Below are 26999 nucleotides of genomic sequence, written 5' to 3'. Positions count from 1 at the left end.
AAAAGTCGGGATATTAACGGGAAACCCGGGGATCACCGACGGCGTCAGAACCAGAATGATAAACACCGACACGTCCGGTTGAGATTATAAGAATAAAGTACTCACTCAGTTTCGGGAGTAAAAAGCGGTTTTTAGTTATAAAAAGTAAATACTAATCGATTGGATGTTTATTATACAAAAATGTTGTATAATTGTCATGTATAAATAACACGTAATGTGTATTTTGTTGGAACGAATACCATGGCGGTCGTTGCGTTTAAAATCACTTTTATTTTGAAACCCGATAAACCGGTTTCCGGTATTTTTCATGCTAATCTCCGCGAGCTTCCCGCCTTCAGCAGTGCGTCGCAGGTCCGTGCTGGTGGATCAGGCTCAGCAGCCCGCGGTGCACCTTGGGAGATGTAGTTTTCTAAGCAGCATGTTTTACTGTGAACTAGTCTGATTACTTTACACTGCTGTGATTATAAATCTCTCATATTAATACAATTTCAGAATCATCTTTATACATTGAGGGTATTTCACTTTACTATACTTTATCATTTTAACTTTAATATTTTACTTAAGTCACTGTCCTCATGTTTTAAAGGTTGAGTATTGAACCCTGAGAACCCAGATAACCCTCCAGATCTTTAATGGTTACGAGATCCTTCTGGAACCCTGAGGACTCTGGCAAGGCTCTAGAACCCTGGGAACCCTGAGAACCCTGAGAACCCTGAGAACCTTCCGGATCCCTAAGTGCTATGAGAACCCTCCTGAGCACTGAGGCCTCCGACTACCCTCAAGGACCCTGGGAACTATAATGATGCCATCATTTTTTATTGGATGTGACGTGGCACAGGGGTCGAGAGGGTGCGCTGGGATCCACAACGTTGGCGTTTCGAGCCCCAGCTGCCCCAAACTAACCCCGGATTGCTCCCCGGGCAAAACATGTACATGTAAGTCGCTTTGGATAAAAGCATCAGCTAAATGACCTGTTCCTGTTCAAGCTCCACAGCACCAGCTCTGTGAGCAGAAGAAACACAACACCCCTCCCCTTTTATCCGATTAGTCTAGGAGTCCTGGATCCTGAGACAAAGGACCAGGGCAGAAGTGTCCATAAAGGATCTTAAATCCCTAATGGCCACAAGAACCCTCCAGAACCCCGACAACCCTCAACCAGGCTGGATAGTGGCAAATAAAACAGCAGGAAACATAAAGTTTAAAAGCTTTAATGACATCACACATATTTGACAGAGAGAAGCTTTCAGGGCTACAGGTGCAGGTTCATACATGAGAAAAGCCTTTATGGTGGGTTTAAATATTCTTCTTCTTCTTCATTCCTATAGATGGAGTAGTGATTGTGCAGAGTTAACTTCCATACATGTTGGGTGCAATAGATACGCAGCGACGTCTACAAGCTAACATTGAGCTTCTTCATCTGGAACGTGGTGGAACCACAGAGAAACATGAGCGGCTTGGAGTTTCAGGAGAAGCATGCAGGACGTCTATAAGCTCCTCCCCCAAGCTGATCGGAGGATTTCAACGACTCAAAGGGAAATCAATAAAAAGCTAAAATGCACTATTGGTCCAATTTCTCAACGGTGGAGGAAGAACGCAGCCCGTCTCTGAGGACCTCATCTCAGAACTGAAGACTGGACTCAGAACATCTCAGAAGTACAAAAAAATAACAAAAGTAGAACTCAAAGGGAAGTGTTTGAGGTTCCTGATGACATCACAAAGAAGGCGGAGTTAGTGTAGGCGTTAATCGCCGTTAGAACGGCGAACATCACAACCAGTGACACATCGAGTGAAGGGAACCCGATAAGCCGGCGTCTCAAACGGAAGGACGAGAATCACACTGGAAATATAAAAACAGAAAAGCTAAACAGCTGATGGGAGACTTTGGTGAAACCGTCCCGCTGCGCCTGTGATCTCCATCATTGGCTGCTCACTGGTGACGTCACCAGCAACACAGGTTTGTTTGAATGAATAAACTTGAATCAGAAGTTCTGTTGAATCGTTTTAAGAGGACATTTAGTGGATGAGCGGGTCTGACTGCGACAGGGAACACCAGGCTCAACAAGGTTCTCCTCGTGGCGTCCTTCATGGAGTCTGATGGCAGCTGGAATCTGGACCCGCGCTCTGATCTGCTTCGCCCCCCATCAGAGCGCGGGTCGGGATTCCACCGGCCCGCGCTCAGCAGAGGAGGCGGTTGGTCCTCTACGCTTTCTTCTTGCTGAACAGGCTGAAGCGCTTCTCCTTGTCCTTGTCCTTGTCCTTCTCTCTCTTGCCGGGACTCGAGTCGCCGCCGGCCGGCAGAGTCTGAGCGCGGCCCGACGCCGGGGTGCCGGGACCGCTGCCCGCCAGGTCAGGCCGGTCGCCGCCGGCGTTCAGGATGGCCTGGATCCAGGTGCTCATTTCCTCCTGCAGGGGGCAACACGGGTAGTTACTTTAAAGAGATATACAGATATATACATATATACGTATATATACACATTAGTGTTATCAACATAAACACATTCATCTATGCAGTTAATGTGACCGAGATTAATGCAAAATATTCTAGTTATCGTGCGTTCGTTTACATTACAGGTCATTTAGCTGACGCTTTTACCCAGGGGGGCAATTAGGGGTCTGGTGTCTTGCTCAGGGACACTTCAACATGGGACATGATGTAGCCGGGGCTCCAACCGCCAACCTTGCGGTTCCCAGCGCTCCCTCTCTACCCAATGCGCCACGTCGACCCCGTTTACCCCGTCCCAGAAGTAGGGGGAAGGGGGGCGGAGCAAACGGACCACTTAAAGCACTGCTATGCTAAGCTAGCCGCCAGGCTACTTCCATCTCAACATCCAACGTTAGCGTCTGCGGAGGACGGCGTGTCCCTAAAGGACCGCGGTTAGAAAACGTCCTGCTAACTGGGGGCAGATTGTTGCACGTTAAATGATGGAGAGTTGAGAGCAAAGAGTCACTAGTTCAACGTGTTCCACCTCCAAGATGATCAAATGTGTTTAAACTACTGAAGAAGAAGAACTGAGGAATCGTCCTCGTGTCAAACAGAAGAAGAACTGAGGAGACCCGAGTGGCAAACGGGCCCCTTCTGCTTGTTCTGAACTCACTTCATCTTTGGCTTGAAACAGAAACTCGTTTCCATCCGTCGCCCTGAAACAGAGAAGAAGGAGAGTTGGAATAAAAGGGGCAGATGACGCGCCGTGACCTGCATGAGGTCGGAGGTCACTTACCGGAGTTTGAAGACGTGTTTCTTCTTCTTGTACTCGGAGGCTACGTCGCACGAGGCCTCCCTCAGGCTGACGGGGGCCTGGCTGTGGTAGTGGGCTCCCTGGGTGGCGGCCTTGCTGTCTTTGTAGAAGCCCAGCTCGTGGTTGGTGATGACGCAGAACACGTGGTGCCACGACCTGCCAATCATAGAGCAGCGGGGTCAGGGGTCGCAGGGCTAGAGGGTGGAGGTTCAGAGGTTACGGTCGTCTTGGGGTTACCTGTTGGAGGCCTTTTTGTTGGGGGCCTCCCACTCGTGCTTGCGGTGCAGGAGACCCTCCAGCTGAGGGCGGGGGTCCTGGTCTTTGGGGGGTAGCGTGGAGGACTGGCTGGTCTTACTCTTCCTACCAGAGGTCGGTGAGGTTCCAGGACTCGGCTCCTTGGAGCTCCGCTCGCAGACACCGTTCAGCAGATCTCCTTTTTCCCCCCCGTCCTGAGGGGACAGACAGGCGTCAATCAACTCACCTGCAGGATGGCAGTCAGGAGGCGGAGCTTCACTCACAGCCACAACAAACACAGCAGCTTACTGAAGCTGTACATTTGAATATACATTCTGATAGTTGTTATAAACAACTAGTAGAATGTGAAAATTAATATTCGAATGTATAAAAAAAAGAAAAAACAGCAGCGGTGCAACTGTCTGCTTGGCGGCGGCGGCGGCGCCTGAACAGATTACAGGAATGAAATAGAGCAGATCAGCTGCAGCTTCCTGCACTGCTGCTGATTATTTGCCGTTTAATGCCAAGAAAACGTTCCTGGTTTACAGCTCAGCTCGGAGGGTCGAGCTGTCGGTTGGTTTTACAGTCGTGGCCATTAGTTCATTGACTTATTTTTGTTTTAAATACGTTTAACCTTAAATAAATGACCTGTACAAGTAGTTATGTCTTGCTGTATACACTCTGACAGCTGAATGGAACGTCGTCACCTGATCGGCGTCTCAGTGAACCTGAAGCGATCAGCTGATCCACTGATCGATCACAGAAAACATGTGGAAAGAGTCAAAGCTCATCAGAGTACTGACCCGGGGAGAGTCCTGGTCTGATGGGAGGCCGTTCTGAGTGATAAGGCCGCTGAGGACACACAAACGCAGCTGGTGAACGAGTGAATGAACAAATGATAGAATGAGTCAACGAGGGAACGAATGGACCTCACCTGTGCTGCTGAGGCTCCTCCTCCAGCACCAGAACAGGTTCTGGAGATGGTGGCCTCCTCATTCTCTCCTCCTCCTCCTGCAGCCTCCTCACCTCCAGCAGCTCCAGCTGGAAGACAGACAGACCAACACTTAGCTGTGATTGGCTGGAGGCCTTCAGACCAGGAGTCAGGATCCAGGAGACAGTTATTGCCATGATGTGTCTGACATACAAGGAATCTGACTTGGCGGTTGGTGCGTAACAGCAGACAGTACGACAAAGGACGACAGGATAAAATGAAATATAGTGCTATGGGTTAGTTTAAAAATAAAGGAATAAAAGCTAAAAGTTAGATAGTTAAACATGTTTCACCGTGGTCAGCCTCTCCAGAGCAGAGAACCGCTCCTCCCAGGTGGCAGCCGACTTCTCGAAGGCCTCGTGGCGTTTGATGAGCTTCTCCACATCGTCCACGCTCTGACCCATCTCTCTACCGGACAGGTAGGGCTCCTGACCCAGCAGCCAGGCCTCGGCAACACCAGCGTCACGGGAGAACTGGTGCACCTCCAGGACTGGGGGAGGAAGAGGGAGAGTCGTCTGTATGATGTCATGAGAAGACTTAAGGGAGTCGCCAGGGGAAGATGACTCATCGCTGCAACGTCCAATCATCTCTCAGCAGCACATCTGTGACCTTTGACCTCTGTGTTCATGATGGATACAGATGAATATATGAGTGAGTCTTACTGAGCCGAAGCCACTCCCATCGGTCCTCCCACTTGTCAATCATCTCTTTCCTCTTGTCGGTCAGCTGCAGCAGCTTCTCTTTGATCTGCAAGCAAACACCAACACATGTTTACACCTGTGCTACCTGTCCACACCTGACCTACCTGTCCTACCTGACCACACCTGACCTACCTGTCCTACCTGACCACACCTGACCTACCTGTCCTACCTGTCCACACCTGACCTACCTGTCCTACCTGACCACACCTGACCTACCTGTTCTACCTGTCCACACCTGACCTACCTGTCCTACCTGACCACACCTGACCTACCTGTCCTACCTGTCCACACCTGACCTACCTGTCCTACCTGACCTACCTGTTCTACCTGTCCACACCTGACCTACCTGTCCTACCTGACCACACCTGACCTACCTGTTCTACCTGTCCACACCTGACCTACCTGTCCTACCTGACCACACCTGACCTACCTGTCCTACCTGTCCACACCTGACCTACCTGTCCTACCTGACCACACCTGATCAAACCTGTCCTACCTGTCCACACCTGATCAAACCTGTCCTACCTGTCCACACCTGACCAAACCTGACCTACCTGTTCTACCTGTCCACACCTGACCTAACTGTCCTACCTGTCCACATCTGACCTACCTGTCCTACCTGTCCACACCTGACCTACCTGGTCTAGCTGTCCACACCTGACCTACCTGGTCTACCTGTCCACACCTGGTCTACCTGTCCACACCTGATCAAACCTGTCCACACCTATTAATACCTGTCCACACCTGTCTTACCTGTCCACACCTGTCCTACCTGTCCACACTGGTTCTACCTGTTCACCGCCCCACCTCACCTCCTCTGAGGCGTAGTGCTTCCTAGCCAGCAGGCTCTTCCCCAGCTCAATGCAGGAGGTGAAGCTGTCGTTTCGGGCATCAATCTCGGCCTTGATGCCCTGGTGGTTGTTCATGAGAAGCTCCACTGAGGACACGTCTCTGCACACGGAAGACAGACAGTTTCATCAGCCTCAGATCAAAAGGTGGAGCTCTGCAGGCCGGGGGGGGACTCGGGATACCTGGGGTTCTCCTGGGCCTCGATGCCCCGGATCACATCCTCCATCCACAGCATGAGGTCCCGAACCATGCTGAAGAACCTGAACTTGTCTCCGGTGTCGAGGAGTCGGAGCCTCCGTCCGTCGCAGGCCTCCAGCAGACTCCTCCAGGACTCCAGCACCTCGCTCTCCCGCCGCTGAATGTCGTCTGCTTTGTCTCCGGCGTACGCCGACTGGAGACGCACCGCGTCATCCTGCAGCTGCCTCACCTGCACACCAGTCAAAGGTCAACAGGTAAGACTTATTTACACCAACGTCCCCATACAGCCCCGTGTTACTATAAACCCCCTATATCCCCTGTGACCCACCTGTGTCCCCAGGGCCTGGATGTCGCGCTCGAAGGTGGTGTGCATTCTCTGAAGCGTCTCCACTGTGTTCTGGTCTCGGCCCACCTCCTCTGGCAGCTTCTTCTGTTTGTCCAGGATGCGTCCCAGGATCTCCTTGGCGTCGTGGTAGAACTTGTGGAGCTCGAAGGAGGCGGCGAGGATCTGCGTCCTGGTGTCGATGAGCTCCAGCAGGTCGGCCCAGGCCTCATTCAGCCCGTCCTTCCACTCCGCTACCGTGGCCGCGTCGCCGTGCCCGGCGTTGATCAGCTCGTCCGCCAGGCGGTTGACGGCATCCACGCGCTCCTGCCCAATGTTCCCGGTGTCCCGGGCGAACTCACGGAAACGCTCCTGCAGCATCTGAGCAGAGGAGGTCAGAGGTCAGGTCGCTGAAAGTAAGCACGCGGCGGACCGGTGACTGCAGCGCTGGGCTCCGTGACGTACGGTGACGTGCTCGTAGTCCTGTCCCAGCTCGTGCGACCCGGCCACCACCTCGCGTTCAGCGATCCACTGCTCCAGGTCGTCCACCTCCCGGTTCAGCTGGAAGAGGCGGAGCCTCTCGTCCAGTTTGCCCCGCCTCTCCTCCGATAGGTCCTTCAGGCCTGCATACAGTTTATCCACCTGAGACTGACGCATGCTGATCCGCTCACTGACACACACACACACACACGCACATTAGTCCAGGATCACAGGGTCAACCATAACACATGATTTGATCTGAGTGGCCGCTCACCTCTCAGGGTGTCCGTCCGTCACCAGTCCTCTGCTGGTCTTGGACAGGTGGTGGACAGTCTCGGCGTAGTCCTCCGCCGCCTGCTCCACAATCTGATGCTTCTTCTGCATGGTGATGGCGCTCATCTCGTCCTGAGGACCACATTGTGTTACGAAAAGTAACAAGCAGCAAGCTCCGGTTTCCATGGTGGTGACAGAGTGAAACTAACACAATGTCTTGACCTCATTCGATTAGGTCAGAGGTCATGTGTCGCCATAGAACTCCTCCTACCTTGGCCTTCTCCTCGGACATCATGTACAGCTCCTGCTCGCTCATCCAGGCCTCGGCCTCGGCGGCGTCGAAGTAGTACTGCTGGGCTTTGTGCGCCTCCTCCAGCCGGCCATGGCGAAGCTCCGCCTCCTCCATCAGCCGCCTCCACAGGTCCTGCAGGTCTTCCAGGCGCTGGCGGATGACGTCCTTCAGGAGGCCCCGGCTGCGCTCCAGGATGTCGCTGATACGAGGCTGATGGCCCTGGATCTCCTTCTGCAGAGTCTGAGGAGGATGAAACCTTGAGCGACGTGGCGAACTCTCCTACCACATCACGAGTGTGTTAATATCCACAATATATCACAAGAGTAAGAGTGAGTTGTCGCTGTGGGAGGAGGGAGGGGGGTCCCAATGTCATAATGCTCCTACAAGTCCTCCTTTGGTGGGAAACTTTGAACAGAAGTGATTTTAATACAGAGGAGCAAAGGGAAGAAGACCTTCAGCTACAGAATGCCTCAGGTATCTGATTCGTTGTCTCACCTGGTTCTTCTTGATGAGCAGCTGGACCGTCTGCAGGTTGTGTCCATGGTCCGAGGACGTGACCACAGCCATCCTCTCCTGAACCCACAGCTGGAAGACAACACATCACATATCTCATACCGAGACACGTTCCCACAGAGAAGGACAGCGTTCTGAGCGTCTCAGGGTCACGTACGATCTCGTCCTCCACGTCTCGGTTGAACTGGTGAATTTCTCTGGACTCCACAAGGAAGTTCTTTCTGCAGCGAAGCGGCTCCAGCAGCTCCTGGAACTTCATCTCCACCAGCTGCCTCCGACTGTCCACCTCGTCAGTGTCCTTCACCTCCTGACCCAGAGCCTTGACCTGGGTCTGCAGCTCCACCACCTCCTTCTGCCGAACCTCCACCTGCTTCTCCAGCATCTGCAGGAGAACCACTACTGATGATACTCGTACTACTCGTAGTACTACTACAACACCTACTCATGCAATCTGTAAATGTAGAAGTAAAAAGTGGTGTAACGAGACATATAGTGGTACTTTTGTCCACAGTAGTACTGCACCTGTCTCAGGACCACTGTGAGCCTACCTGTTGTTTCTTCAGCAGGATGTTGACGGAGGTCAGGTCTTTGCCGTAGTCGTCGGACTGGAACTGACCCTCCAGGCCTCCCATCCACTTGTCGAGGTCGGCGCAGCTCTGAGTGAACAGCTCGGCCTTGTTGGCGTCGAACAGACACTGAGCTTTGGTCTGCGTGGTGGACTCTAGCTCCTCCCACATGGCGTGGAGCCCCGCCATCTTCTCCTTTACCACCGCCTCCGTCTCCGGCTTCTCTGACACCAGCAGCGTCCCGTCCTGCAGCCACACAACCCAAAGCACATGTGAACACCCATGCACACGTCTGTGTGTTCGTAACGCGGGTAGATGACATCCCGCGTTCTGATTGGTTGAGCGTGAGTCACATCGTTGGGCGATGATGTACAGTCGCTGTTGCCTTTGGGACGGGAGATTGGACATGTCATTTGAAATGATGTGTTGATGAATGACTCCTGTCATCAACCAGACGCTGCTGATCTGCCGGAGTCAGAGCTCAGGCCCTCCGTACCTTCTGGATCTTGTCCAGCCACTCTTTGTTGGCCTGAAGTTCGGCCATGAAGGCCTGGTGTTTCAGCCACTTGCTGTGCAGGTTCCTGGCCTCGTCGTAGGTCATGTCCTGAGCTGTGAGCATCTTCTCGTTGATCCACAGAGACAGCTGCACACAAACACAGGTTATCAGGGGGTCATGGTGGGATCAATACGTTCGTATCGGCGTGTTGGACGATGACCCGCCTCGCCATCTTCTCCCCTCGAGTGGATCTGGAATCAGATTTAACGTGTAGAGAAATCAACCGTGAAGCTACTACATGAAGAGACTTGCCTCCTGGCAGTCCTGCAGGAACTTCTGCAGATCTCTGTTGTCCTTCAGCCTCATCAGAAGCTCCACGGCCGCCTCCCGGTTCTTCTTGTGTCTGAAACACGGAGGACGTGGTCACGCACACAAACGGAGGCTTCTACAATTATCAACAATAAGAGAAATAATCAACGTGATAAACTGCAGTTAATTAATCAAAAAGGCTGATTACATTTAAAGAGCAGTAACCAGCTCGGCATTAACTTCTGGTCCTCTGTAACCCGTTAAAGCTGCGCTAATCAATAGTAACAGTAAGACACCGTAGCTGCACAGAAGTCATCCACTGTGGCCTCTAACAGACCAGCAGATCTTCACTAACTCGTCAATGATCTGTCATCTGAGAAGTATGAAATGGGATCTGAAGTCCACCTGTCGTCGATGGAGGCGACTCTCTCCTGGATGCGCTCGCTGTTGATGTTCCCGTCGCTGGCCAGCCGCCTGCCGGCCTCCACCACGCCGTTGATCTTGTCCTCGTTGGCGTCCATGGTGGTCATGAAGTCCTCCTGCTTCTTGATGGCAGCCTCTGCACCTTCCAGGGTGGTGGGCATCTCGGTGTGAGCCAGGACGTACTCCTGTGGGGCGAGGACAGGGTTCGGTACCGCTACAGGTGAGGAGGAGTCACTAAATGTTCAGGGTCCATCTTCTGGACACTGGACTGTAATGTTTGTGGAGATTGACAACATTGTGTGTAATCTTATACTTGTATGAGCAGTCTTGACATAAATTATTATTGGTATTGGTTCTACTAGTTGTTTAGAAATATACATTTTCTTGCAGACAGCTGGTTTCCTTCCCAGGATTCCATTAAAGAATTCTGATGTGAATCTTCTGCATCTTGTCAGGACCTACATGTACCTGTATGTTGTGTTCATGGTAGTCCTGTTGCTCCCCTGAGGACCAGAATATCTGGTGTCCTTGAATAGAGTGTAATGTGGCAAGTAGATGACATTTTGTGATTTGGACAAAGAGATCTGTTCTGGGAGACAAAGTGATCTGTTCTGTGAGACAAAGCGATCTGTTCTGAGAGACAAAGAGATCTGTTCAGAGAGACAAAGTGATCTGTTCAGAGAGACAAAGTGATCTGTTCAGAGAGACAAAGTGATCTGTTCTGGGAGACAAAGTGATCTGTTCTGTGAGACAAAGAGATCTGTTCTGAGAGACAAAGAGATCTGTTCAGAGAGACAAAGTGATCTGTTATGAGAGACAAAGTGATCTGTTCTGAGAGACAAAGTGATCTGTTCTGAGAGACAAAGAGATCTGTTCTGAGAGACAAAGAGATCTGTTCAGAGAGACAAAGGGATCTGTTCAGAGAGACAAAGTGATCTGTTCAGAGAGACAAAGTGATCTGTTCAGAGAGACAAGGTGATCTGTTCAGAGAGACAAGGTGATCTGTTCTGAGAGACAAGGTGATCTGTTCTGAGAGACAAAGTGATCTGTTCTGGGAGACAAAGTGATCTGTTCTGTGAGACAAAGTGATCTGTTCTGAGAGACAAAGAGATCTGTTCAGAGAGACAAAGAGATCTGTTCAGAGAGACAAAGAGATCTGTTCAGAGAGACAAAGAGATCTGTTCAGAGAGACAAAGTGATCTGTTCAGAGAGACAAAGTGATCTGTTCTGGGAGACAAAGTGATCTGTTCTGTGAGACAAAGAGATCTGTTCTGAGAGACAAAGTGATCTGTTCTGAGAGACAAAGTGATCTGTTCTGAGAGACAAAGAGATCTGTTCAGAGAGACAAAGAGATCTGTTCAGAGAGACAAAGTGATCTGTTCAGAGAGACAAAGTGATCTGTTCAGAGAGACAAGGTGATCTGTTCAGAGAGACAAGGTGATCTGTTCAGAGAGACAAGGTGATCTGTTCTGAGAGACAAAGAGATCTGTTCTGAGGGACAAAGTGATCTGTTCTGAGGGACAAAGAGATCTGTTCTGAGAGACAAAGTGATCTGTTCAGAGAGACAAAGAGATCTGTTCTGAGAGACAAGGTGATCTGTTCTGAGAGACAAAGATCTGTTCTGAGAGACTATGAAACACAAATAAAAACCGGACTCACGAGGTTGGGTCCAACCCTGAAGCACGTTAAGTGGATCACATGACAGACGGGACTGCAGTGTCTACCTGATTGTTGAGGAAGGCCTCGGCCTGCTTGGTGTCCCTGAGGAACAGCTGATAGGCGTGAGACTGGGCCAGCAGGTTCTGTCGGTTCTCCCACATCTTGTGCAGTTCGTTCCAGCCGGTGTTGAGTGCCTGCAGCCTCTGTCGAAGGAACATGTACTGGGCGTCCGTCTGGCCCTGTGTCACCATGTCCCCCATGTCCCGCATCTTCTGGTAGTCCTCTTCGTAGTTCCGGATCTCGTTCTTGATTCCCTCGTGCTGAGCCATTAGCTTCTCGGCCTCCGTCAGAGTGTTGGGCATGTCCTCGGAGGCGATGGCCGTCTGAGCGCGGGACAGCCAGGATTGGAAGTCGTCCAGCTCGCGCAAGAACTGCTGCAGCTTCCGGGCCTCGCCCAGCGACTCCTCGCGGTTCTTCAGAGTGTTCTTCATCTCCTCCCAGACGGCGGTGATCTCGGCCAGGCGACCCGTGATGGCCTTCGCCTGGTCGGGGTGCTCCTCCGCCAGCCGCTTGGCCTCGCCTTGCAGGTCGCCAAGTTTGTCCTCGATGGCAGCCAGGTCGCGCTCCATGCCGGTAAGTTTGCGCTGCAGGGCCATGACCCCGGTGAGGTCGTTGCCCAGCTCCTGGGTGGACTCGATGACTTTGGTCTTCTCTTTGATCCAGGATTTTGTCTCGTTGCAGTCAAGGTGGTAGTTCTGCACCCCCAGAGCCGAGTTCAGGGACTCTTTCTTCTGGTCGACCAGATTTCGGAACTGGCTCCACCTACGAGTAGAGGAGAGGATCAGTTGCAGGGGTTCACACAGAGGACAAACACACGTTGTTGGATCTTTGTATTTTGCTTTTATATTATCTGTTAAGCGTCTGTTCGTACCGGTTGTTGAGTTTATCCTGCTGAGTCCGGATGTCCTTTTCACTCGGGTGACCATTGTGCACCAGCTGCCGGGCGATCTGGTTTACCACGGCCACACGGGACGCCTGGTTGTTCATCTCCGGCTCCAGACTCTCGAACCTGCCAAGGAAGCAGCCACATGAAACCAGTGCTGGCTGAAGGAGACGGACAGTCACAAACACGCGTGCGGCCTCTTGTGGTCCTACCTGTGCTGTATGACCTCCAGGTCCTCCAGTTTCTCGGGGATCTCCAGGCTGTTCAGCCACTGCTCCTTCTCGTCGATCCAAACCTCACAGGCGTTGGCCTCGCTGAACATCTTGTAGCGTGCCAGAGCGTCGTGCAGTGCCTGCTTCCTCAGCTTTGTCAGTTCGGTCACCTCCTTGTGGCGCTCCTCAATGCCGGCCAGACGTCCACGCACCTCCTCCGACTCAGCCTCCTCTTCAGGCAGCGAGGCAGCCTGCTCGTGGAGTGAGTCGATGACCGGCCGGTAGCTGGCCACCTCCGCTGATGCGTCCTTGTGCTTCCTGAAGAGGGCCTGGGTGGAGAATTCATCGTGGCCCGTCTCTCCGCTGGAGACAATTCGCAGGGCGTCCAGCGTCCAGGCGTCGACATCGTCCGCATCGACCTGGAACTGGTGCAGCGCCAGCGCCTCCTCCAGCCTTTTCCTCCTCACCGCCGCCAGCTGCTCCAGCGCCGCCCACTGGGCCTGCAGGTCATCGATACGTTCCTGGATCTTGGTGGCGGCGAAGTGGTCGGTCTGCACCATAGCCCGGCCCTCCACAATGGTGTGCTTGAGGTGGCCGGCGCGACCGCTCATCTCGTCCTCTAGGGCGCGCTGCTGGCTGAGGAGGCGTAGCGCCCCCGTCAGGTCCTTGCTGTGCTCCACAGAGGACAGGATCTGCTCCTTCTCACGAATCCACCCTTCCTCTTCCGCCATCTCCCAGAAGAACTTCCACAGGCGGCGGGACTCCTCCAGGTGGACACGGCGCTCAGCGGCCAGCTGGGTCAGTTCCTGGTAGCAGAACTCCAGGTGGGAGACCCGATCTTGGATGACCTGAGGGTTGCAGGGCTTGTAGCCTGGACAAGAACCCACTATCATCAGCACGTATAGGATTTAGTTCTCTACAGGAATCTTGAGCTGACATCACAATTACTGGTTAACCTCATCAAAGTAGGAGGACCAGTGTCCCTGCTCCACGCTGCTCACCGTCGTTGTTGACAGAGAACTTGGTGGCATTGGTGCCGACTGCCTTCACCCGGTCAGCCTGGATGGCGATGTCAGCCTCCACCAGGGCGTGTTTCTGCAGCAAGTCCTCAACGCCTAACAGATGCTTGCCATAGTCTTGAGACAGCAGCAACATCTGGAAACCAAAGACAAACAGAAGACCAACACTCAGGAGGATCAGCCTGCTCCTCCAATGCAAAGATTAGAAGCAGAGCGCAGCGAGGAAGCTAACAGTTACTGCCTGTTTGCCCTCGCTGTGCTGGACATTGTTTGGGTTTGTTTCATCATTGTACCTTCATCTCGTCCATCCAGTCCATGATGTAGAGCATCTCCTGGAAGACCCTCTGCAGGCCCAGGTTCATCTCCAGTCTCTGTCTGCGGGCCTTCAGCAGCTCCAGCAGATACTCCCACAGCCGGATCACGTTGTCTTTCCTGGCTGTGATGCGTTTGATGTCGTGGTAGTGCTCCGCCTCCAGCTCCTTCGCCACAGAGACCACGGCCTGGACGCGCTCCTCGTACGCCGCAATGTCCGTCTCAATGGCCTCGTGCTTCTTGGTGGCCGCATCCACGGCTTGGAGGTCAAAACCAAAGTTGTCCTGGAGAGAAAGAATGCGTCAGTGTGGTCGCTTCGCGTTGCTAACGTGTAGCATCAGCCGGCTGTGCGTCTTCTCACCTGCGACACCAGTCTCTGGTTCTCACTCAGCCAGGTCTCCCTCATGGCCGCCTTGCGGTCGAAGCGCCTGGCGAGTTGCTCCAGTTTCTCCTGACGAATCAGCTCCATCCTCAGAGCCAGCTCCCTCTCGTGCTCCGCCTTCTCCAGCCGCTCCCAGGCCTGGAGGAGAACATGGTCACCATCAAACACTAAACGGTCCTCAAACTGTCCTGATTCAGGGGTCCAAGGCTGTGTTTCAATGTGTTTCAGGACGGATCAAGAAATGGACCCCAGCTGATTCAAACATAAATCTGAACCTTGAGCTGAAAGGTGAAGAAGCTCTCACCTTGTTGATGTCCGAGATGAGTTTTCCCTCTCTGGGCATGTAGACCTTCTGGTTGTTGGCTCTCATCTTACTCTGGATGGTGAACAGAAGAACCTCCAGGTTCCCCTTCTCTGTGAACCTGCATGCAGATGAGAGGACCCGGGTTAAATGGAGGTGGAGGCACCGGAGGTGGTGTTAGCGGGCGGGGAACTGAAATGTTGAGGGTCCCGACTTTGGGGGTTTCTCCACGGTTCGGTAGGTGTTGAAGGCTTGGAGCTGCTGCTGGACACCGCCGAGGGAGTTGGCGAACTTCCTGTTGTTGAGGATGATGATGGTCTGCTCGATCCACTCCAGCAGGTCTGAGGCCAGAGACTCGTACTTCTCGACCATCTTCTCCGTCTCGATGGCGTTATCCAACACCTGGACGCAGGAACAAAGTGTTCATCTGCATACTTTTGGGTTTCGTGTGAATGTTTCTGCCAGAAATCCCAGCATCATATAATAATATTGATGAACTAATATTTACCTGGTGAATATAACATTGTAACATTTTTCATAATTTATTTCTTTTTATTGCGCCAAGACAAACTCCTGTATGTGGCAATAAACGGCTTCTAAATCTTCTGATTAAAGTCAGTTAGTTGATCTGAATCGGTTTTCTCACCTTTCCGATGCGTTTGCCTTCCACCTTTAGAGCTTTCATCTTGGAGAAGTAGTGGTAATACGTCACCACATAGGTGATGACGGACTTCTCATCAGGATGGTCCACGCTGATATCTGCATTGAATAGGTGAGCAAGGTCAGGTTTAGTCAAACTGGAGGTGTCTACGGTCAGGTTTAGTCAAACTGGAGGTGTCTACGGTCAGGTTTAGTCAAACTGGAGGTGTCTACGGTCAGGTTTAGTCCAGCTGGAGGTGTCTACGGTCAGGTTTAGTCAAACTGGAGGTGTCTACGGTCAGGTTTAGTCAAACTGGAGGTGTCTACGGTCAGGTTTAGTCCAGCTGGAGGTGTCTACGGTCAGGTTTAGTCAAACTGGAGGTGTCTACGGTCAGGTTTAGTCAAACTGGAGGTGTCTACGGTCAGGTTTAGTCAAACTGGAGGTGTCTACGGTCAGGTTTAGTCAAACTGGAGGTGTCTACGGTCAGGTTTAGTCCAGCTGGAGGTGTCTACGGTCAGGTTTAGTCAAACTGGAGGTGTCTACGGTCAGGTTTAGTCAAACTGGAGGTGTCTACGGTCAGGTTTAGTCAAACTGGAGGTGTCTAAGGTCAGGTTTAGTCAAACTGGAGGTGTCTAAGGTCAGGTTTAGTCCAGCTGGAGGTGTCTACGGTCAGGTTTAGTCCAGCTGGAGGTGTCTACGGTCAGGTTTAGTTAAACTGGAGGTGTCTACGGTCAGGTTTAGTCAAACTGGAGGTGTCTACGGTCAGGTTTAGTCAAACTGGAGGTGTCTACGGTCAGGTTTAGTCAAACTGGAGGTGTCTACGGTCAGGTTTAGTCAAACTGGAGGTGTCTAAGGTTAGGTTTAGTTAAACTGGAGGTGTCTACGGTCAGGTTTAGTTAAACTGGACCCGTATGTTACCCTCTGGGTCCAGCAGCTGCGTGACGCCCAGGTGTTGCTCTGCCAGGTTGAAAGCGTTCTGCAGGTTGTAATGAGCGTTGGATTTCTTCAGTTTGTCAAAATCAACCAGATCTGGTCTGAAAAAGCAAATGACAACAACATCATTAATCTGAAATATCTAATATAAGTAATTATGAAATAAAACCTCAAATTTAGGATTTTATTATCTTTGGATAACTGATTATGTAACCTGTGTTTGTGGATGATGATGATGAAGATGTAACCTGTGTTTGTGGATGATGATGATGAAGATGTAACCTGTGTTTGTGGATGATGATGATGAAGATGTTACCTGTGTTTGTGGATGATGATGATGATGATGATGAAGATGTTACCTGTGTTTGTGGATGAGAGCATTGAAGGCCATGCCGTCCCTCCAGCTGGTGCTGAAGTTGCGGATGTTCACGTTGGAATATCTGAATAAACAACAAACCGGGATATTTGAGAGAGAAGAGGTTTAACACACCAACATGATAGTAGTAGTAGTAGTACCAGGCTAGCAGTAGGACAAGTAGTAGTAGTACCAGCGGCAGTAGCAGTATGTAGCGCCCGGATGATGTCAGTTCCTACCGTCTACCATGCGTTTGAACGTGTCCCGACCGATTGGTCGCGCAGGTGTTCAAACGGAGGGAGCGAATCCGGACAAAGGAGGTTTTTTAGGGGCAGCTGGCGTGAGGGGATTAGGGGCTGGGGGCTGAACATGGGTAAAAACTAACTTATGGACAACACAAAGAACTGGGAATACTAACCCCTCTTTTCTGGGTGGAGGATCTCGTGGCGCTCCGACGTGTATACCCACCTACGGACTATTAAATCCGGGTGTTGAATTGTCTGTTTGTGTTGGATTGTGTGTGACGGTTTCATATCTGGGCTATGTGTATATGCTGACATTATAGCAATAAGTAAGTAGACCCTCTTTAATACCTCGCCCATGCAACAGGGGGAAAGAGAGAAAGGGTGCTACGAGTAGAAGCAGTATTACCAGGGTACCGGTAGTACCAGTAGCAGTAGTAGGTAGCAGTATAAGCAATAGTACCAGTGTAGCAGTAGTACCAGTACCAGTAGAAGCAGTAGTAGTAGTAGCAGTAGCACAAGTATCAGAGGTAGGCAACAGTATAAGGAGTAGTACTGGTGTAGCAGTAGTAGTACTGGCAGCAGCATAGTCCCAGTGGCAGTAGTAGCAGTAGTATACAGGGAGGGCAGTTGTCAGTCTCACCCTGCCGTCTTCATCTGACACCAGAGCAGCAGAGCGTCTTTAGCAGATCTCTTTTCTTTGTTGTCTTCGGTCTCCACACTGATGTCCTGAATCTGAAAGATAAGACATCCATCACACCTGAACCTGTCTGATGTCTACAGGTGAGCAGAGGCCACTGTGGGAGAGTGGGGAGCGCGGTCGTCCTCCAATCAGAGGGTTGGGTGTCCCCGGCCCCACTAACCCGCATGTCCATGTGTCTTTGGGCAAGACCCTTAACCCACATGGCTCCTAGCTGTGACGACGGTGTGTGAATGGTAGTTATTGATGGGCCGGTGGCGCTGAGTGTGGAAGCTCCTGTCATCAGTGTATGAATGAGTGAATGGGTGAATGATGTCATGTAGTGTTAAATCGCTCCAAATACTCGGAAGACTAGAAAAGCGCTGTACAGTCCATTTACCATTTGCACTAACCTCCAACTATCTAGTTGTTCAAAGACTGCGTGAGATGACGCTGGTCTGGATAAGCTATCTGGAGTTTAACCTGAGTCGTTCATCATATCATACCGTTTACTAGCTGCTTGTGCAACTGTGTTTATTAAAGTAAATAAAAAGCATAATATCTACTAAACTATCTAATGAATCCTAGGTTTTGTATTTTTATATTGTATATTTTTTATTAAATTGAATGAATAATAAATGCTAGCTTTGTACTAGCATAATATTAGCTTTGTACTAGCATAACATAAACTTTATGCTAGTGTAAAATTAGCTTTATGCTAGTATCAGGAATCAAGAACAAAGTAAGTTAGACATACAAGGAATTTGACATGGCGGTTGTTGCAAAACATCGAACAGTACGACAATGAGACAATGTACAACAATACAACATTGTTCAAGAAAGTGACACGTTCATTTTACAAATTTACAATTTAACTCTACATTGTAAAATAGAAGGCTGTGGGGATGTAAGATACAATAGAATAAAATAGGATAAAAATAAAAAGTTAAAAATAAAGTGCACTGGCAAATAGATAACCATAGACCTGTGTTGTGAGTGTATGTGAGTCACATTAGCTTTATGCTAGCATTAATTTAGCTTTGTGTTACCTTTACTTTAGCTTCATGCTAGCATAACATTAGCTTTATCTCCCGTTTTTAGGTCGTACTTATTAAGGTCCTTCCTATTCACTGGAGCATTGACCAATGCATTGCATAAGGATATTATGGGATGGTAATGATAGTTTCAGGTATTAGACAAACCCTCAGGGTTACCAGGGAAACAGAAAAAAGTGTGAAGAAACATTTTTGTTGGTAAAAGTGTTATTTTAATGTGTCCCCTCCTCTTCTCCTTGTACACTAACTGTCTCGGTCATTCACGCACATGGTTTCTCTTACCATCGCTACGCCGATGACACCCAACTAATCCGCTCTTTTCTCCAATCTGAGACACAAGTAGCAGCACGAATCTCTTACAACCTTTACAAGACTGAACTTCTTTTCCTTCCAGGGAACGACTCTCCCACCGACGGCCTACTTTGTTCCCTGTGCTTCACCTGTCGGTTCCACCCGAGGGGAGCCGGGGTCCTTACCTGGAAGCGGAGGATGATGGTCCAGATGAGGCCCAGAGTCAGGCGATGGTTCCCGTCCACAATGTCGTGACAACCCATGTTCTCCAGGTGAACCCGCTGCTCCTTCAGGAACTGAAGAGCTTTGTCCACGTTCTCCAGACAGTGAATACGCATCCGGCCCTTGGTGGGCTTTGGCTGCACACATGCAGAGAAGGAGGAGAAGTGTACTATGTGTGTACTGTACCAGCCTCTCTCCTGACATGTGTGTACTGTGTGTACTGTACCAGCCTCTCTCCTGACATGTGTGTACTGTGTGTACTGTACCAGCCTCTCTCCTGACATGTGTGTACTGTGTGTGTACTGTGTGTACTGTACCAGCCTCTCTCCTGACATGTGTGTACTGTGTGTACTGTACCAGCCTCTCTCCTGACATGTGTGTACTGCGTGTGTACTGTGTGTACTGTACCAGCCTCTCTCCTGACATGTGTGTACTGTGTGTACTGTACCAGCCTCTCTCCTGACAGAACCTCCAGCAGTTTGATCAGCATCCGTCCGTCTCTCAGGTCCATGTAGAGGTCTGTGATCCTGCAGGAGACTCTGGACAAGTGAGAGTTTACCCACTTAGTGAAGGTCTTCTTCTGCACCGCCTCCCGCTCATCTACACACAGACACACACACACACACACGCACAATATAGGTCACTTTATGTTACCAGATATTTAACTATCAGGGTGTCTGATGATTAAACAGTTACAAATATAACGCATGTTGATCAGAGCCAATCAGGAGCCAGTCCTCAAAGTGATGATGATCAAATATTTAAGTACTGTTACTTTTTTTGGTTTTCATATTATTATTTGTAGTATTGAGAGTAGGAGAAGAAGAACCTAGAGGAAAATGTCTCTCATGATGTTTTTGTTGTGATGTCATCGACTCTCATTGAACTGTAAACATGACGTCATCAGAGGAGCCTTTCGATTGGTTGGTTGGCTTTTCACCTTCACGTCTTCGGGAGGAATTGAAACATGTCGTCTTGAGTTCAGAAGCTCTTTGAGGTTCTCAGGAACCATTGTGTATGACCTTTGACCCTCCCTCTTCTTCTGCTGCTTCTGACCTTGCAGCTGTATTTGAAGTGAGGCCCCGCCTCCTCCGCCATTGCTGGGCGAGCTGCTGCCCGAGTGTTTATGAATAAAATCTACACAGCTGATCAGCTGATGTAAAGCTCCGCCTCCAGACAAAGCGTCTTCCTCGTGATGACGAAGTCGTTCAGGTTCTTATTTAATAACTAAATCACCTGGAGATCCAGACGGGTTTCAACACCACAGAAGAAGAAAAGTTGAATTGCAACTGAAGAAGAAGAAGTCCTTGTGTCTCCGGGAGCCAAGAGTCCAGAGGTCAGTGTGTGTGTGTGTGTGTGTGTGTGTGTGTGTGTGTGTGTGTGTGTGTGTGTGTGTGTGTGTGTGTGTGGAATCAGCAGCCACTGTAATAACGGTGGGGAAACACTGCCCTCACATCCTCACCCCAGGGGGGGGTCACCATTAACCCCCATTAGCAGGTCTGTGGATTGAGGAGAGAACATGCAGAAAGGTGCTGGGGGGTCGAACCCAGGACCTTCTTCTGTGGGGGGACGTTACCAACAAGCACTCGGAGTTGAATATTCCTTTAAAAACATGGATATGAGAATGATGTCATTGTGGATGTGAACAGGAGGGCGGGGTTAGAGGGGTGGGGGGGGGTTCCCTTCATTGTTCCTTCACATTCTGACTGTAGGACAGAAAATAAGAAACAAACATCCTGCATTACGTTATATTCTCCTCCTCCCTCCGGATACTTCAGCTTTAGAGATACAAAGGACCTGCAGCTATTTTGCTATAAATCTGTTATGAGTTACTAGATATTACTGGTCTCCTGACCAGTGAGTTAACTGAGTTAACTGAGTTATCAGTTAACTCACACGTTTAAAGGACGGAACATTTAAATAATCAGGTACAGAAACATGACTTCATGTATCAGTTTCTCCTGGACACGACTGACATTATTTATTATCCTGCTAACAGAAGTCTGATCTAGTGTCCAAAAGCAGAAGAGGAAGCAGGGTGTCCCGACCAATCAGCAGAGAGCGCCCGGCTCCTCTGTCTGAGGCCGTCAGCTGATTGGACGTAATACGAGTATAAGAACAACATCCAGCTGTCAGCAGAGCCACAATAAGACACCTGTGAGTTGACCCTTTCAGTGTAAAACACATGAGCACCTAACCCTTCAAAATAAAATCCCTTCAGAATAAAACTGTTGAAACTTCCCTGCTGTGAAGAAGCGCTCACTGCTCTGACACGCGTTTAAATATAAGAGGGATCAAAGAGTCATGTTGGGTGGGGGGTCGGGGTCGGGGGTCGGGGGTCGGGGGGCTCCTACCTGCCAGCGCTTTGATGCGGGAGCGTTCGAAGAGGCGGGCCGAGCTGTTCTCGTTGTCCCACTCCTCGTCCCAGCGGTTGTTGACCGTGTCGTTGCTGCTGTACTGCTGCTGCAGCTCCAGGTGATCCAAGTCGGCGGCGACCGTCGTCATCGTGACCTTTCACCTCTGACACACACCTCGAAGTCAGCGGGGACGCGTCCTCATCGGCGGCTTCAGGCCGAGTCCTAAAGGACGTCAGGACATCAATAGAAACACATATAATACACGTGTGTGTCACAGTGCACACACACACACACACCTGTCACTCAGGTTTATGTGTAAACATTGAAATGTTTGATGCGATGACGTCGTGATGACATAACGTTGTGTCCTGCTCGGTCAGCTGACTGGAGCTAATGGAGGAAGTGAAGCACAAGCGTCCATTAAGGACGTCCTCCCATTAAGGACGTCCTCGGGGACCATTAACGGAGCGCACTTCCCAGAATCCTCTGCTGGATGGTGGAAACAACTCTTTAAGGGCTGCCAGTCAGGAGGACCATCGGTCAGAGGTCAAAGGTCGTAGGGTAACTCGAGAAGCAGAGGAGGCAGTTAACAAGTACGCTGACTTAAGTACTCATTACAGTATTACTTCTACTTGCTGGTACTACTTGTACTTGAAGGTTCTCACAGAACAGCAACGTCATGTATTAGTACACAATGTCAAACAAACATGAATCCAGCAACACGAGAAAGTGGAACAACATTTAGATTTACGTTTGAAACATCATTAAATAAATAAATCCTAATTAAAGCCGAGAGGTTTATTCTAAAGAAAAGATGTTAGAGGAGAGCAGAGTAAACTGGGAGGCTGACAGGAAGGAGGGGGGGGGGGCAGGAAGGGTCACGAGCGCCGCCCTCTGGCTCCACATTCCACCAACGTGACGACGGCCACGGAAAGCCTAGTTTATCGTGTGCGCTTTCAGAGACACGCAAGGGGCTCTAGCGTGTGCGTGTCCCTCGCGTGTCTTTTCACACCTCCTTACGCGCGTCACCAGGCTGTGATTGGTCTCTGACTACGTCCTTTAGAGTCTCACGTCTCCGTTTTCACAGCACAATACGGCCGTTATTAAAAGGAAGAACGTTTACGAGAGAACGGATCAGATTGAAGAGCTTTTGAGGGAAGAAATGCGTAAATATGAGCGCTTGTACAAGCCGTCATTGGCGGACTATGAGGACGCCGGATGGCCTCTGATTCATGGAGGGAGATCTCCACAAACGAGGGGACAAAGTCGTGGAGGAAAATACGGGACAAATGTGTCCTTGATGAAAAGCAGCAGTGTGGATGCACGGGGCAATAAAGTCTATGATCAATAAATAAAGCAACCAGCGACTTCCACACACAAAGACGTGACTCTCCAGGTCGTCTTCAACAAAACACGTGTCTCCACCTGTTGTTCTGGAGGTGAATCGCTCTGCAACACACGCAGGACTTTACAACCAGGAAGTGAAACCATAGAACCACGAATCAAAGAATAGAACCACAAATAAAACCATAGAACCACGAATCAAACTATAGAACCACAAATAAAACCATAGAACCACGAATCAAACTATAGAACCACAAATAAAACCATAGAACCACGAATCAAACTATAGAACCATGAATAAAAACGAGTCCATCGACACGACGAAAGCCGCAGACACAGTTGCAGAAGCATGCATGTAACTGATGCTAATTAGCTAACATGTGTTAGCGTATTAGCTTGTAACAACAAACAAATGAGGGAGAGCAACTATTAGTGTTAGCCTAGCTTAGCATGGGTTGCTTTTGTGTGTGCTGACTGAAGGAAAGACTCCATGAAGCGTGGACAGTCACAGCTGAGGAAACACACAACATCCACACAGCAGAAGTTGTGTGTGTGTGTGTGTGTGTGTGTGTGTGTGAGGCAGCTGCTGCAGGGAGACAGGTGACACACACACACACACACACACAGGGAGTGTCGTTGATCAGACATCGAACACAGAACTCATTCATGAGGACAAAACAGAGCAGATGGAGACATAAATACACACATTTAAATACACACATATAAATACACACATATAAATACACACATACATTGCTATAGTCAAGTTTTAAAGGATAATGTTGTTGTTGTTATTGTTGTTGTTATGAATCCCACTGCCCCGCATAGTAAGCCCCGCCCTGTGCAGCATTGAAGCGCTACCATTGGCCAGTGCTCACCTGAGCTCCTAGAAGTCAATGTCTGACCTCTACCTGACCTCTGACCTCTGACCTCTCTGCTCTGCATGTGATAAACTGCTTGTTCCTCCTCACTGAGAGCAAAACACTCGACTAGATCTCCACTCTTTGCTGTCCTGCTCCTAAATGGTGGAAGGAGGTCTCTGAAGACATCAGGACCACAGAGAGCCTTCACATCTTCAGACTAAAGACACACCTCTTCAGACTCTACCTCCACTAACACACTAACTACCTGCAGCACTTACATTGGACTTATAATGGTTCTTATCTACAGCAAGTTGTACATCGGCTTATTTGATGAAATTGCACTTTTCTTGTTTCTTGTTCTTCTGAGTTTGTGTCCTGATGGTTGAAATGTTCTTATTGTAAGTCGCTTTGGATAAAAGCGTCAGATAAATGACGCGTGATGTGACCAGCTGCTTGTTTACTGACGGTCCGAGGGAATCGGTTACTGAATGTGATTAGCCCCGCCCTGCTTTATGGTCTATTAGAGACCTGTCAATCAGCGTGTAGCCCCGCCCTAAAGCACCCCCTGCTTTATGGTCTATTAGAGACCTGTCAATCAGTGTGTAGCCCCGCCCTAAAGCATTCCCTGCTTTATGGTCTATTTGAGACCTGTCAATCAGTGTGTAGTCCCGCCCTAAAGCACCCCCTGCTTTATGGTCTATCCGAGACCTGTCAATCAGTGTGTAGCCCCGCCCTGCTTTATGGTCTATTTGAGACCTGTCAATCGGTGTGTAGCCCCGCCCTAAAGCCCCCCCTGCTTTATGGTCTATCCGAGACCTGTCAATCAGTGTGTAGCCCCGCCCTAAAGCATCCCCTGCTTTATGGTCTATTAGAGACCTGTCAATCAGCGTGTAGCCCCGCCCTAAAGCATCCCCTGCTTTATGGTCTATTAAGCGAATTTGACAATTCGACTCCAGCCTAGGAATTCTCTGAATAAGGAAAGGAACTTCAATGCTTTCTTAAGTAGACATTTCATTGGTCGGTTCAGTACGCAGATCAGATCATGTGACTAACTGGTTTGCGTTAATAACGTTTTCCTTTGAACCTGGTTGTTTGTGTGTCTGCACGACTCACACTAACAACACATGAAGCATCGGAGACGCTTCTTTGTAGCCGCTGCAGACGGACGTCCCCAACAAGCGTCTCCGTCCATCACAACTAGCAGCTCAGTGGAAGAGGAGTCCATTCACTAAACACCGCCTTGTCCTTTCCTAAGTCCTCATCAACTCTCCTAACCACTTTTCCTTGACCCTGTGACGTATTCCACAGGTCAAGGAAAGGTAGTTAGGAATAGATGTCAGGGGGTCCTTTATTAGACAATTCAAATCCAGCCTTAGAGACCTGTCAATCAGCAGGTGGCCCCGCCCCAAAGCGTCCCCTGCTTTATGGTCTGTTTGACTCTAAATGGACCATCAGTCACTAAATGAACATCATGCTGTGTTGAAGAAGACTTGAAACTAGAGACTGAGACATAAACTCATGTTTACAACGTTTACTGAGGGAATAAATCCAGACAGAAGTCAGAAGTCATTTTAGACGTCTTATGCTAGAATAAAGCTAACAACACAAGCTAGCTATTAGACTGTGATGTGATGAGAGAACTTCTGGTCTCCACCCTGATTGGACAACCACACTCTACACTTTAACAGCGTGTGTGTGTGTGTGTGTGTGTGTTGATAGGATGTATAGCACAGACGAGCCCAAACAAAGTCAACAGTTCCAGAAACAGCAAAAAAAACACACACACTTTTTAATGAAACCAACAAGATTAATTATCAATAAACTTATGAGGAGCCACTGATCAGCTGTCTCTGAAATAATGAATCATATTTATTAAATCAACCCAAGACACAAAGAAGACGAAATATACGTTCCTCTGAGATGTAGTCAGAAGTCCCACTGGTTGAGATGCTATGCTATGCTATGCTATGCTGTCTGACTATCAAACCGAGATGTAAACACATTGTAAACCACTCAGACAACTTGTTCCCATTGTGAACGTCTCTGGAACGTTTCGGTTCCTCTCGCATTGATCGCTCCTGTGATTCCCGGAGGACACGACTTCCCGTCGGCTTCCATTAACACTAATGGGCTCTCACAGGATATGGATCTCCTTCAGCACCGGTTTCCAAGCGTTCTAGGAGTTTGGAGAACAACACTGGGGGAAATCCTTCTGCTGTCCTACACAGGGTCCTCTGAATGTTGAGGGACTGAACACCTAAAGTACATAGAGAGAACAAGGGGGGACCTCTGGGGAACATCTAGAGAACTAGGGATCGCCTGAGAACATCTAGGGATCGCCTGAGAACATCTAGAGATCGCCTGAGAACATCTAGAGATCGCCTGAGAACATCTAGAGATCGCCTGAGAACATCTAGGGAGCGTCTGGAGAACGTAAACGAAGCGCAGAGACGGTTTGTACTGGCGATGATTTCCATCTTCATCTGTCAACATTTGATTGATGGTCTGAAAACAAGTCCGTCAAATGTTTCAAACTAGAGAAGCATCAAACGGTGAAGAGCAGGAAGAAGAATTAACTGCTTATTGATCACGAAGAGGAAACACAAACATGATCACAGGAGGTTCTGGAGGCCGCTGCTTCTCTCCATCCGGGTACTCGGGTCCCTCACGGTACCGAGAAGGTTCTGTTTATTGTCCTGAACGCGCGCGCGTACACAAACGCGCGGGTTGCGCGCGCTTGCATGGACGTGCACGCACACACCTCCTCCTCCTCCCGCGGCCACGCCTGGTTCTGCTCCACGCATGGCGCACCGTTATTCTCCTCCATCCTCAGACCCTAATGGCTGCTGGGGGCGGACACGCGGGCCGAGGAGCGCCGCGGCCCGGGTGCAGGAGGCCGGGAGGACCGGTGGAGAGGGACCGGGCCTCCCGGAGGACTCACGGCCGCAGACAGAGTCTCCTCAGACTGGCAAGTTTACCGAAGGATCCGATGCAATCACAGCGGAAATACACTAGAGACCAGCAGAGACCAGTACAAGGTGCTTACCTGCTCAGAAGATCTCAGAGAGTCTGCGAACTTCAGCCGAGGACGCGAGGAGTCCGGCGGGAGGAGCGGCGGACGGGAGGCTGCTGCAGGGAATGACGGGAAAGAATCCGCACTGCCCCCCCTCCTCACTCCTCCCCTTCCTCCTCCCCCTCCCCACTCCTCCCCTTCCTCCTCCCCCTCCTCATCCTCCGAACACAGCTAGCTGCCTCTCATTTGGTGGGCTGCGTCCTCACGAGGACCCGGATTTCCGGTCTAAGAGGG

At 50.1% G+C, this 26999-nt stretch overlaps 1 protein-coding gene across 2 annotated transcripts; it reads right to left on the bottom strand.

Annotated features, from left to right (window-relative positions):
* Nucleotides 1-1192: 1192 nt before the first annotated feature.
* Nucleotides 1193-26926, bottom strand: LOC120824573 (spectrin beta chain, non-erythrocytic 1). 2 transcript variants are annotated; one of them, XM_040185448.2, is made up of 36 exons: nt 26739-26926; nt 21483-21707; nt 19577-19728; nt 19092-19265; nt 17525-17616; nt 16644-16724; nt 16270-16385; nt 15358-15470; nt 14926-15113; nt 14715-14832; nt 14390-14548; nt 14010-14312; nt 13699-13852; nt 12698-13568; nt 12474-12611; nt 11608-12364; nt 9866-10068; nt 9464-9554; nt 9152-9298; nt 8638-8901; nt 8247-8471; nt 8072-8161; nt 7556-7816; nt 7286-7416; nt 6997-7201; nt 6538-6912; nt 6194-6438; nt 5975-6113; nt 5124-5208; nt 4755-4951; nt 4405-4511; nt 4274-4322; nt 3474-3685; nt 3219-3392; nt 3096-3138; nt 1193-2403 (listed from the first exon to the last, which is right to left on the bottom strand). In XM_040185448.2, exons 2-36 carry the CDS (start codon nt 21631-21633, stop codon nt 2200-2202), a joined length of 7014 nt encoding a protein of 2337 aa, XP_040041382.2. In that variant the 5' UTR covers nt 21634-21707; nt 26739-26926; the 3' UTR covers nt 1193-2199. The 2 variants fall into 2 exon arrangements, with proteins under 2 accessions (XP_040041382.2, XP_077936096.1); XM_078079970.1 differs by lacking the exons at nt 19577-19728; nt 21483-21707; nt 26739-26926 and adding an exon at nt 19315-19518.
* Between the last annotated feature and the right edge of the window lie 73 nt (nt 26927-26999).

Source organism: Gasterosteus aculeatus, chromosome 9 (genome assembly GCF_964276395.1).
Source record: "Gasterosteus aculeatus chromosome 9, fGasAcu3.hap1.1, whole genome shotgun sequence".
NCBI lineage: Eukaryota > Metazoa > Chordata > Actinopteri > Perciformes > Gasterosteidae > Gasterosteus > Gasterosteus aculeatus.
This window is presented reverse-complemented; position numbering and strand designations above follow the sequence as displayed.

Excerpts from the sequence above, each read along its gene's own strand:
- LOC120824573 (XM_040185448.2), bottom strand. The coding sequence starts at position 21,633 with ATGACGACGGTCGCCGCCGACTTGGATCACCTGGAGCTGCAGCAGCAG. Across the intron at positions 14,549-14,714 it reads TCATCTCGGACATCAACAAG|GCCTGGGAGCGGCTGGAGAA; the intron begins GTGAGAGCTTCT and ends GTTCTCCTCCAG. Across the intron at positions 6,114-6,193 it reads GAGGCCCAGGAGAACCCCAG|AGACGTGTCCTCAGTGGAGC; the intron begins GTATCCCGAGTC and ends TTCCGTGTGCAG.